Source organism: Podospora pseudoanserina, chromosome 5 (genome assembly GCF_035222485.1).
Source record: "Podospora pseudoanserina strain CBS 124.78 chromosome 5, whole genome shotgun sequence".
Classification (NCBI taxonomy): Eukaryota; Fungi; Ascomycota; class Sordariomycetes; order Sordariales; family Podosporaceae; genus Podospora; species Podospora pseudoanserina.
In genome coordinates, this window is record NC_085924.1 from 3,782,082 (window position 1) to 3,793,531 (window position 11,450).

At 54.4% G+C, this 11,450-nt stretch overlaps 4 protein-coding genes across 4 annotated transcripts; 3 read left to right on the plus strand and 1 right to left on the minus strand.

The window, feature by feature from the left end:
• Positions 1–3,201: 3,201 nt before the first annotated feature.
• On the plus strand, positions 3,202–6,081 carry QC764_509200 (uncharacterized protein; the record flags this gene model as incomplete). Its single annotated transcript, XM_062948174.1, has 1 exon — positions 3,202–6,081. One exon carries the CDS (start codon positions 3,202–3,204, stop codon positions 6,079–6,081), a length of 2,880 nt encoding a protein of 959 aa, XP_062799583.1.
• Positions 6,082–6,881: 800 nt separating this feature from the next.
• PRF1 (peptide chain release factor 1) lies at positions 6,882–7,674 on the plus strand (the record flags this gene model as incomplete). Its single annotated transcript, XM_062948175.1, has 3 exons — positions 6,882–6,934; positions 7,027–7,492; positions 7,558–7,674. The coding sequence occupies 3 exons, from the start codon at positions 6,882–6,884 to the stop codon at positions 7,672–7,674; spliced, it is 636 nt and encodes a 211-aa protein (XP_062799584.1).
• Positions 7,675–8,636: 962 nt separating this feature from the next.
• Positions 8,637–11,007, plus strand: SEC14 (cytosolic factor, phosphatidylinositol/phosphatidylcholine transfer protein; the record flags this gene model as incomplete). The annotated part of the gene is made up of 4 exons (XM_062948176.1): positions 8,637–8,834; positions 8,901–8,950; positions 9,011–9,134; positions 9,195–11,007. 4 exons carry the CDS (start codon positions 8,637–8,639, stop codon positions 9,894–9,896), a joined length of 1,074 nt encoding a protein of 357 aa, XP_062799585.1. The 3' UTR covers positions 9,897–11,007.
• On the minus strand, positions 10,269–11,064 carry QC764_509230 (uncharacterized protein; the record flags this gene model as incomplete). The annotated part of the gene is made up of 2 exons (XM_062948177.1): positions 10,269–10,681; positions 10,908–11,064. 2 exons carry the CDS (start codon positions 11,062–11,064, stop codon positions 10,269–10,271), a joined length of 570 nt encoding a protein of 189 aa, XP_062799586.1.
• Positions 11,065–11,450: the final 386 nt, after the last annotated feature.

The following is an 11,450-nucleotide window of genomic DNA, read 5'->3' on the forward strand; positions in this document are numbered from 1 at the left end:
TTTTAGTGTAACAGTTCCCTTTGGCGGCACAGGAAGCTTATGGGTTGAGGGTCACGAAGGCCTAGAATTGAGATTTCACTCGAAAACCGTTTCCGGGAGCAAAATGTTCCGTGGTTTGCGGTGGTTGTGGGCTGGCGGCCGCAGACATCAGTTGTATCGCCACCGGTGGCACGATCTGAGGAGAATAATACGTAGGGCTGATCACGAAGCTCTTGAAGTGCTTCAAAAGGGCTTGTCGACGTTTTACCATGATGGATTAGATAGTGGCGCTCGTGTTTCCGCTGATCTTCAGGGAACAATGGCGTTGTGGATGGCAAAAGGAAGCCGCTAGCTCGGCCCGGACCGGTCGACTTTCGGTAGGGTATACGCAGCAATCCACGGGTGTGTTTGGAGAGAATGAGAAACTGTCAAATCGCGAGATGAAGCGCCCTATCACTCACATAGTGACATATTCCTGGATCGGAAAAGCGTACCAGATCTCGTTCGTCAATGAAAGATTCCGAGCTGCCCTGATCCCCATTCAGGGTCCAAGTGATCGACAGAAGGTGCGACATTGAGACCCCAATTGAGACCCGGGGAGGCGGACAGCTGCTGCGAGCTCGAGTTGTCATTGGAGGCCACTATTAGGCCCGCAATTCCCCAACGCCTCGAGCGATATTTTCGAAGCCCATCTCGGTTGTGTCTTTTTGGGGACAGGGAAACCACTGTTATTACCAAAGATTAAACACAGAAAAAGGCGCACAGAGGAGTTGTCGGTTCACTGCAAAGATCACGATCTTGACTCTTTATGTCTCCACAGAGTGTGACAACAGAGCAGAACAGAGCAGCGGCAGTTGCATTACGGCCACTAGCGCAGAAACACTAACCGTCACAATTGACGTCATAATTAGTGGTCAATCCATTATGATATCCCTGCCGCGAACAGAGACCAGCATGGAGGACCCTGCAGCGTGTTCGCGGGGTAACATGTCAGCATGTGCAAGGTGGTGAGGTGACTGGTGGCCGGAGCAGCACTGGTCGGACCTCTGGACCATTCTCCGGGCCTGTCAGGGCGCGTTGTTCACAGCCCGCCTCAGTCTCCCTGTCCAGAGAACATACGGGCAGAATTGCCATTTATTGACGTCTGGGGTGACAACCTCAGGACCTGGTGTAGCCGTTGTCTTGCTTGTGCCCGGCGATGGAGCGGAAAAGCTCGTGACAGACTTATGACTGGCGCCGCAATCGAAGGTTCCTGAAAGGGTCCTCAAACATGGGCCTCACATACGACCCTGACCCCCGCGAGAGTCGTCCAAACATGGATGCGTGCTGTTTATGCATCACCTGGCGTGTGCTGTGAGGCACGGAGGGTTCACTCTACGGGCCGATGACAGGGCAAAAACAAGATCTCGAGAAACCGCCTGCCTGTGCAGCAGTCCCCACCGAATAGCCACACAGCGCAGTTGCAGTCCGCTTCCCCGTGAAGTTCGGCGAAATTATGACGACTGGATTGTGTAGTGTATGTAGGGTAGGACACAGCAGTGTATTGTTGATGTTTTTTTTTAATGCAGTCGAGAGATGAACCGATCCGAACAGCGGACCGAGAGTCGTTGATTGATACCTGTCGGATAGTACACAGACGCTAGAAGACCGAAAGATGAAGCTTCGTCGAGAAACGTCGTGGGCTGACCTCATAACCGATGAAGCTTTTGGGCCAGTAGGAAAGCGGAGTTACATTCTCATCGAAGACAATCGAACAATTTTTGCTGAATGACCCCGCGGTGTGTCTCGAGCGGGCCAAGTCACGCAGTAGTGTGGTAGCAGAAAGACATGGTGGCCAACGGTGTGCTGTGTCGAGAATCAGCATAGAAGAGGCAGTAGAAGTCCAAACAAAAATAAAAAATGTAGTGAAGAAGCACAGAAAAAGGAATGCATCCGGAGGTAGTTCTCCTTTGCTTTCCAGGTGGGATTGAGCTGCTTTTGAGCTTTTGGGGTGAGGGCCAGCGCGATGGGACAAGTCGTTTTGTTTCGGGCAACTTATTTCCTTGGTCGAGGGCCAATGACCAATCAGAGGCGGTCCAGCCAGGACCCTGAGGAGGCCTAGACCGATCACCCTCGATCCCCTTACCTGTGCTCTTTGAGCGCGGATCGGGGCAATTCGTGTTGCATCTGTGAAGCGGTGCCAGCATCAAAAAGCGAGAGGAAAATAACCAGAGAAACAATGACCGCAGCCCACCATGGACCCTGGACCCCCATCGAGATGCGCGCAGCCTCCTTTCCTTGGCCATCTTCAGAGAGCCGTCGCCTGAGGAGCCTGCCATTGGGGTGTTAACTCACTGGTCCCTCCCCCTACTTCCCCATCCAAAGCCCTCTGGCTTCATTTGAATCCTGCCTTGGTTGTTCCCCCTGCACACCTCACCTCACACGCCCTCAACGCAACCACAGGGCCACACACACACACACACACAACAATACACCACATCAAACAATAGAGACAGACATCGCCAGCTTCAACAACACACAAGAACACCACCCGACCCTAAGGGTATCAAGGTATGTGGAGACGTTTTCCCTATATTGTATCTAAGTCTAGAAGTGTGCTTTTCTCAGCCTTGCCATGGTGGGCCAGCGTTGTTGCTTTCCCACCGGGCATTCCACCACCCTGCTTTTTTGTCAGTCCAGTCGTTCCGAGCGCTCAAAAAGAAGAAGACACCACTCTGTCCAAAGCGCGCGCGCCCGCTGCACCACACATCTTGGCTTTCCACCGGTCTTCTTCCCTTTCCTCGCCAATTTTACCATTTGCAGCAATTCACTCCTGGGGCAGCGGTTTTTGGAAAAGCAGTGTCGAATCCAGAGCGTTCGATCGACACCATGACAGCCGGAGCTCCCTCCTCGTCCACCCGCCTGTTCAGCGAGTTTCGCCACAGCCCCCCCTGTCTGCATAGTGTTCGAAGTTCCAGCATCAGCAGCTAGCTCTGCGCAACGTTTCTGATGAGACTTATTAAATAGGCCCTTTTTTCGCAATTGCCTCTTGTCTGCCACGGCTCTACAGCCACGCACACTCTTGTCTCTTGAGAGCTGGGTGTGCACCACAACCGTAACCGACCGCACCGTTGCACGCGACCGAACCCTCGGGACGGCGCGGACTGTTGCGGGGCGCGCCGGTAGACCAAGTCGCCGTCAAGCTTCAAAAAAAAAAAAAGGTCGAGCATGTAACGGCCCCCCATGGCGGACGACACAAGTCACCAAGTCACAACTGATTTAGGTCACCCTTTGCCGCGGCGATCCACGCCCGAGAAGTCGGTGACCCTCTACCACCACCGACTGGCCCACGAGGCCAGCAAGAGATTTGAAAATGAAAAGCAACAGTCCACCCTCACCTCACACCCACAGCCGCAAATTCATGCGCACCCACAGGCCACAGCGTCGCCCAGGAGGGATTCTTCCGGAGAGAGCAATGAAACTGATCCCAAGACCTGGTTCGATCGCTCCAACAACAACCCAGTCGGTCATTATGATGCCTCGATGGACGTCGACCCACCGTTTTTCCAAAAGGAAACCGACTCTTCCAACGAGGGGCGAGACGGAGGTGGTGTCATTCCAGATGCCCCCTACCCGTTCGAGGGCGGCCTTCGCCAAACTGTCACCCACAGCAGCAGTGCCGACGACTACCGCAGTGTCATTGACGACTTGACCATCGAGAACAAGCGGTTAAAGGAGGAACTGAAGCGGTATAAGCAGTATGGCCCGCCCATGATGCAGAAGGAGAAGCTGTTTGAGATCAAGATTCACGGACTACCGAGGCGGAAGAAGCGCGAGTTGGAGGCCACGCTGAGAGACTTTGCCGCCAGTCTTGAGGGGTCGAGTGATTCACCATCGTGGAGGAAATCGAGCCGACAAGAAAAGAAGAACATGTATTCTTCTGGGGACTCGAAGCATGCGTCATCGTCTTCCTCGCACTCGCGGCCCGTGGATTCGGCCTATGCATCCATGTCTACCGGACCTAGTTCCCACGGTCCCAACTCGATAGGGAGGTCGCTCGGACGCCCTTCTGTTGGTTCTCGCGCAAAGTCGTCGCAGCAAAAGGTGGAGAACTACCTTCGAGACACCCCCGACGGTCTGCTCCCGCGTCAGATGGTAATGACGGACAAGGAGAAGAAGAAACTGGTGGTTAAACGTCTCGAGCAGTTATTCACGGGCAAAATCAGCGGGAGGAACATGCATCGGAACCAGTCCATGTCCTCGCTCGAGGCGCCCGCACTACCACCGGACGCCGTCATGGGACCACCCAAAATGTCGGAAGCCTCGCGAGAGGCGTTCATCCAGCCGCTGGATCCTAGCCAAAAGAAGACTCGTTCGAGAGATAATGCGTCGACATCCAATGGCGATCAGACGGAGAGCGGCGGTCACGGAAACGGAAGCGGCGATGGCAATGGAAGCGGAGGCAGAGGCGGAAACAACACATCACCTCCCTCGGTCCCGCTGCCAGAACAGCGTCCAACTAGGCCAGTCGATTTGGACCCCGACCGATTGCAAATACCGTCCGAGAATCTAAAGTACATCCAACATCTTGGGCTGGTCCCCGAAGAGTTTCTGGTATCCAAACAGACCGAGTATGACGATGTTGCACCCGATGCGGACGGCTGGGTGTATCTCAACCTTCTCGGAAATCTCGCCCAGTTGCACATGCTCAACGTCACCCCGGGTTTCATCCGGGCCGCCGTCAGTGAGAAGAGCACCAAGTTCCAGCTCTCGCCAGATGGCCGGAAAATTCGATGGCGCGGAGGCACAGATGGGACCAAGTTTAGCAGCGACAGCGGGGACGGCTCACAAAAGAGCCCCATGACCGAGGACACTGATGGTTCCAATGAGAGTGGCCAGCGCAAGAAGCTCAAGAAGGGTCAGGGCGGTCATTCCGACTCCAAATTTGTCCCGCAGGCATCCTCTCACTCCGACCTGTTCCACTACAAGCCTCTGTTTGTCCATCGAACTTCTTCGGCAGAAACGTCGGTCGAGGGCACGGGATCCCTGGCATCGGATGAGGTCGAGGATAGCAACCTTGAAAATTCCAAGTATGGGTACAGTGGCTCTGGATCAACGCAGCGCAAGAAACGGCGACACGACGGTGCCATCATCTACTACAGCGGTGCCCCTTTCTGCACGGATCTGTCGGGTGATCCTGGTGACATATCACCCACCACCTATATGACCTCGACTGGCCGGGACTTTCCGACGCTCGACTCGGCACCGTCTCTGCTGCAGAGGAGCCTGTCTGGGTCGTCTCTCGTGATCCGACCGCTCAGCGATGCCCGGCCGTTTGTCTCGGAAACCCTGGGCATGGAAATTGACAAGTATCTGCCCAGTGACGAAGAGACGGACGACGACATGGAGTTCCCCTGGTCAGACAGCTCAGCACTTGTTCGACCGAAGATGTCCGAGACACCTCTCGAGCCCTGCGGTCTGGGCGGTGTAATACCAGAAGACCACTTTGCTGTGGTTGTGGTGACCCGTCGGCCAATTAACTGCGTTGTGGACACGCACCTGCGCGATAGGTCGGTGTCGGTGGACAATGCGGAAGTTATTGCTCGTCGACTGGAGTGTATGAGGACCTCGTCGCCGCTGCCACCTCGACGGAATAGCAGGACGGGTGGAACCAACTCTCCCATTCACATCAAGTATGTCGAGGGACGGATGCTTCGTCTGAAGCCGGCTTCTCTGCCGCCCCCAGCCATGTATCTTCCTCCTTTTAGCAGCGAGTCCGACACGGATTCTGGAAGCATCGACATGACTTCGGCAGAGAATGACGATGTGGAACAGGACAGCACTTCCCAGAGCTTGATTTCGAGGCGGGCCAACCCTCACTTCTCGGATGCTCGCTTGGAGGAGGATGAATCCGAGGAGTCTGAGGAGCTCGGTGATGTGAATATGGGAGCAGATGCTGTGGTGGGAGTTGTTTCGGACGATGCCCACCGTCCGCCTGCTGACCGGATGGAGAGCTCGAGCACTGGGAAGGTGGCCATGCTTTTACACCCAGGAAGCTCTGTTGCGACTGCGGGAGGGGATGAGAGCGGATATTCTAGCTCGATGGAGGATGATGCTACTTGAAGTGTTGCGTTATATGGAGGGAAATTTGGGGGGCAGACTGACTTAGCATTTTCCGGACATACGTATGGTGTTTTTGGTTTGGCTTTTTGGCATTGGGAAAACGAGGTGATATATATGTCTCGACTTTTCGATACAACAAGGGGGCGTTTAGTTGGTGATTTTTTCGTCAAGTGGAATTTGTAGCATTTCAGATACCACGACAATCCGGGCGGGCAGGTTTGCTTTGGGATACCTATAGAGACTTTTTGATCTTGGGATACCTCTGGAGGCCATATGTGGGGGAGGAGGTTAAAAGGTCTTTTTTGGCCGTGGGATAATTTGCAAAAATAAAGACAAAAGAATTCATATCACTGAAGGGTTGTTCCTCGAGTTGTGATGTTTTTGTTTTGTTTTGTTGTGTAGTTGATTAAAAAAAGCCCCCTGAACGTGCATGTAGGGTACCCCGCAATGCCTACTAGGAAGAGCTCGAACTGTCACCGATCTACCCCGCCAATATTTTTTGACCGCTTTACGTACGGGAACAGCAACAGGCGGGCGGGCAGTAACCAGGCTAGACTACCTCTTTGCTTGTCATTGAGAGAGCGCGCGATCAGGGTCAATCCACTTTGCGACCGAGGACGTGGTGTAAACGTCTTTCAATAACAAACAACACCTTGACCGAGTCTTTTTTGCGCGCGCACAATCAGCTAGCTGGCTAGTAGCTGTTTCGATATCGCGACCTTACCCACCTACCTACCCAACAACTAATTGACCGACCGAGACCGACCGAACAATCGATTCCAACCAAGACATTCACGATCATGGCTACCACCTCCGCCACGGTGAAAGGGAAAGGCGTAGGCCCAGACGGGAAGTCAGTCTTCCCCCCCCCTTCCCTTTTTATTTTATTTTATTTCTTTTTTATTATTAGTACCAATCCCATTTACTGAACCTGTGTTTATGTAGGGACACCAACCCCCGAGGAATCCCCTACGCGCCCTTTGTCGACAAGGTAGAAGACTACGTCTCCTCCCGTTCAGACGTCGAGCCGACGCTTCGGTCGTTTCAGGAGATGGTAGCAAAGTACCAGTTTATGGAGCAGAACCTGCAGCGGAGGGTGGCGGGGTTGAGGGATAAGATGCCCGACATTGAGAAGACGTTGGAGACGGTGAGGTTTTTGAAGTTGAGGAACGAGGGTGATGACGAGGGGGAGGGGGGGGAAATCGAGACCACGTTTGAGCTGAATGATACGCTTTACGCCAAGGCAAAGATTGGGAGGACGGAGGAGGTGTATTTGTGGTTGGGGGCGAATGTTATGCTGAGTTATCCGATTGAGGAGGCGGAGGAGTTGTTGGATGGGAAGTTGGAGGCTGCGAGGAGGAGTTTGGGGAATTGTGAGGAGGACTTGGATTTCTTGAGGGAGCAGATTACGGTGGGTGATTGCTACTGACTACTTGCTGACTATACTTTTTGGATGATGGCTGACTGGGATGATAGACTATGGAGGTTGCGGTGGCTAGGGTTTATAACTGGGATGTGGTGCAGAAACGGAAGGAGAAGGAGGAGGAGGAGAAGCAAGGGAAAGGGAAGGAGGAGGGGACGGCGGGGGGGTGATGATGGTGATGATGATGATAATGAAGGGAGAGGCTGTGTAAGAGTCGAGATTCAAGAGTCATCAAAAAGAAACGAGACATTTGGCAACAAGGTGGCATGACCATGATGAGGATATTGCCAAGCGGGACTTGTATTACTGGTGATGGGGATCAACATGCTGGATGTGTCTGTTGCGGTTCGGGATGGTGGCCGGGACGTCGAGTGCAACCCAAATGGCACAGCACCCTATGAAGCACTTGAGACGAGATGTGGCCCGGTTTGTTAAGATAGGAACGGTGGTGGCCGTTGGGGGGGGGGGGCCGTTGGGAATGGGCCGTGGGTGTAGGTAAAAAGTTGGTAAACCGTCGACTTAACGGGTCGACCTTCAACTGCTGGTTAAACGGTCAGAGCTATCCATCCAGCTGGCTTCATGATTGTGATGTTCTTGCGGGAGTCTGAGTTGTGTACACAGAATAAAGAGTAAATGATGGCAGCTGTCAGCCCCACCCTTATACCCCCTTAGTGCGAGGCCTCGCTGGTGCGGGCGGGGCTGGCCGAGCTGCCGGTCAGGGGATTATCGCGGGCAGGATTGAGTTGGCGGCGGCATTTCAGGCACTGAGGGTTACTGGTTATTTGAACCAGACAACAACAGGATTCCCTGTCTTTTTCCAACATCCCCCCTTTTGTTGATTCATCTTTCCTATCATTTGCCATCCGCCACTTGTCTCAAACGCCTTCTGCACCCTTTCCTGCAGCAGTCAGTCAGTCTTTTTCCAATGCAAGTACAATAGCGCGCATCATCCTTTTTCGTCCCATCATCTCCTGTCACCGCCCAACTTTTTACTGCCTACTCACCTACTTTTAACGAACACCTAATCTAACATCTTCTTCCTCAAGAACGATAGACGAAGTATTGAAAGACGCCCACGACACCCTAGAGCCCGACCCGAAGAAACCGAAGCAAGAGACATAAACGCAACAAAATGGCTGCCGCCGCGCCTGTCCCCCGCCCCTTGGAGCTCGACCCCAAGTACGATGACTACGACTTCCCGACCACCGCCGCCGTCCCCCTGAGCGGACATGCTGGCTACCTGACGGCGGAACAACAAGCTCAGGTCTCGCAGCTGCGTCTGATGCTCGAGTCTGAGGGCTACACCAAGCGTCTCGACACGCTCACACTGGTACGCCTTGCACCGGAATAGCTTTCTATCAGGTTCAGGGTCGGGATACTGACAGATGGGAAACAGCTCCGCTTCCTCCGTGCCCGCAAGTTCGATGTCAACCTCTCCAAGCAAATGTACGCACACCTTCACTGGGGATGGATTCCACAGTCAGGCAGGGGCTAACAACACGCCAGGTTCATCGAGTGCGAGAAGTGGAGGCAAGAGACCAACCTCGACGACGTCGTCCCCAACTGGGACTACCCCGAGAAGGAGGAGGTCTTCAAGTACTACCCCCAGTACTACCACAAGACCGACAAGGTACATAATTCATCTGGGCTCCACCTTTTCCCCCCCCCCTATTGCTAACCCCACCATCAGGATGGCCGGCCCGTCTACATCGAGCAGCTCGGCAACATTGATCTCACAGCCATGTACAAGATCACCACGGCCGAGCGCATGCTGACCAACCTCGCGGTCGAGTACGAGCGCGTCGCCGACCCCCGCCTCCCGGCCTGCTCCCGCAAGTCGGGCGTCCTCCTCGAGACGTGCTGCACTGTCATGGATCTCAAGGGCGTCGGCATCTCCAAGGCGCCCCAGGTGTTCAACTATGTCAAGCAGGCCAGCGTCCTGAGCCAAAACTACTACCCCGAACGCCTCGGTCGTCTGTATCTGATCAACGCTCCTTGGGGCTTCAGCACCGTCTGGGGGGTCGTGAAGGCGTGGCTTGATCCGGTGACGGTGCAGAAGATTCATGTGTTGGGCAGCGGGTACCAGAAGGAGTTGTTGGCGCAGGTTCCTGCCGAGAACCTGCCTAAGCAGTTTGGTGGTTCGTGCGAGTGTGCGGGCGGTTGCCAGTTTAGCGACATGGGTCCTTGGCGCGAGGAGCAGTGGGCCAAGCCGGCCAAGTGGGAGAAGAAGGAGGGTGCTGCTGCTGCTGCTCCTGCGGCGGATGCCACTATTCAGAATGCTGGTGCGGATGTGAAGGAGGGTGGCGCTGCTGCTGCTGCTGCTGCCGGGCAGGGGAATGCGGCTCTTCCGGTGGACGTCAAGGCTGATGCTCCTGCTCCGGCGGCTGCGTAGGTGCAGTCATTGAGGAAGGAGGATGAGGTGCTGCATCGGTGTGGTTGCGGGGACATGCGGTAGTGTTCTTGCCACTCGGTAATGAAGGCCGGCTTCTTTTTGCATTGTAGTTACATGTAGACAGTGGGCGTGGAGCGGGTGTTGGTAGTTTGCGATTGTATTCAGATGGTACCTTACATGTGATAGGCGTGGCGGGGTGGGAGGAGATGAACAAGAATCCCTAAGTTTATCTCTTGACTTGAATGGCATAGTAATGTTTTTTCTTGGTTGAGAAAGTGTAGCAATGGTGGGAGGTATTATTATTTTCCGTAACGCCTCCTTTGTCCTCTGTCCCCTGACCTAGATACATATATATATATATACATATATATATCACTTGTTCTGTTTACCAACCACATACCCACCCGCCACCCTCGCCCTCTCCATCTTGGCCACAACAGCGGGCATGTCTCTCTTCAGCCTCCCCAGCGTCTCCACCGCCTTGGTGTACGTCCCCTCGACAACCTCCTGTCTATCCAACTCGCCCATTCCCTCGAGTGCCTTTTTCCCGCTTTCCAACCCTTCCTCCCTCGCCCGTTGCAGCACTGCCGAAAGCATCTCCTCGTCTGTGGCTATCTGGGAGTTTGTGGCGGTCATGTAGGCGGATGCGGTCGCGGCGGGGACGCGCCGCTTGAGCTGGGCGATGGAGCGGAGGAGGTCTTCCTCTTGGGAGACGAGGGACTCGATCCTGTCGCGCTTGCGGGGGTCGAAGGGTTCGTAGTGGTCGGTTTGGGGGTTGTGATGGTCTTGCGGGTCGGAGGAGAAGAGGGTTTTGGGGAGGGGGGGCCGAGAGGGAGCCGTTTATTGAGAGGGAGGGAGGGAGAGGGTGAAGAGGCGGGTTATGTACTAGAGCGTAGCGAGCGTCAGCGGGCGCATCGTGGGATGGGATTGGGAGTTGGGGAAAGGAAAGGGGAAAAGGGGAAGGGGGGGGAACGTACGTCGTTTACCAGCTTATCAATCTCGTTGCGCAACTCGTCTTCCTCTTGGGGATGGGGTTCCCTTCGTCGTCGAGGACGGGGGGGAAAGCGGCGTTGATGCTATCGGTCGCTGCTTTACGGACGTTGGTGATGAGGTACCGGAGGTCGTCTGGGGATTGGAGTTCGATTTTTCGCTGGATGGAGTCGTCCATTTTTATTTTATTTTATTTTTGTCACAAAAGTAGGGAGGGGGGGTTGTTTGTCGACTTTCTTTCTTTGCTGGTTGGTTCGCAGGGAGGGCCGGGGATCAGATATTATAACTGCTCTAGTTATGCGCTATTTGCCGGAAAACAAGAATCTCTTTTTCTCTGTTCCCCTCCCCGGGTATAGCTTCGTCTCTCGTATCGTCGTGGTGTTTCGTGTCGTCGTCGTCGTGCTCAAGTCCTGGATGTTATTGTCGTCGTTGTCATATCAAAACATCCGTCCATCATCCCCCAAATCGCGACGCCAATATATCTTATCGATACTCTGAACGCCCAGTCTTCAATTAAGCACCTGGCCCGTGCACACCACCTTCCCCGGACGCTAACCCCGAACT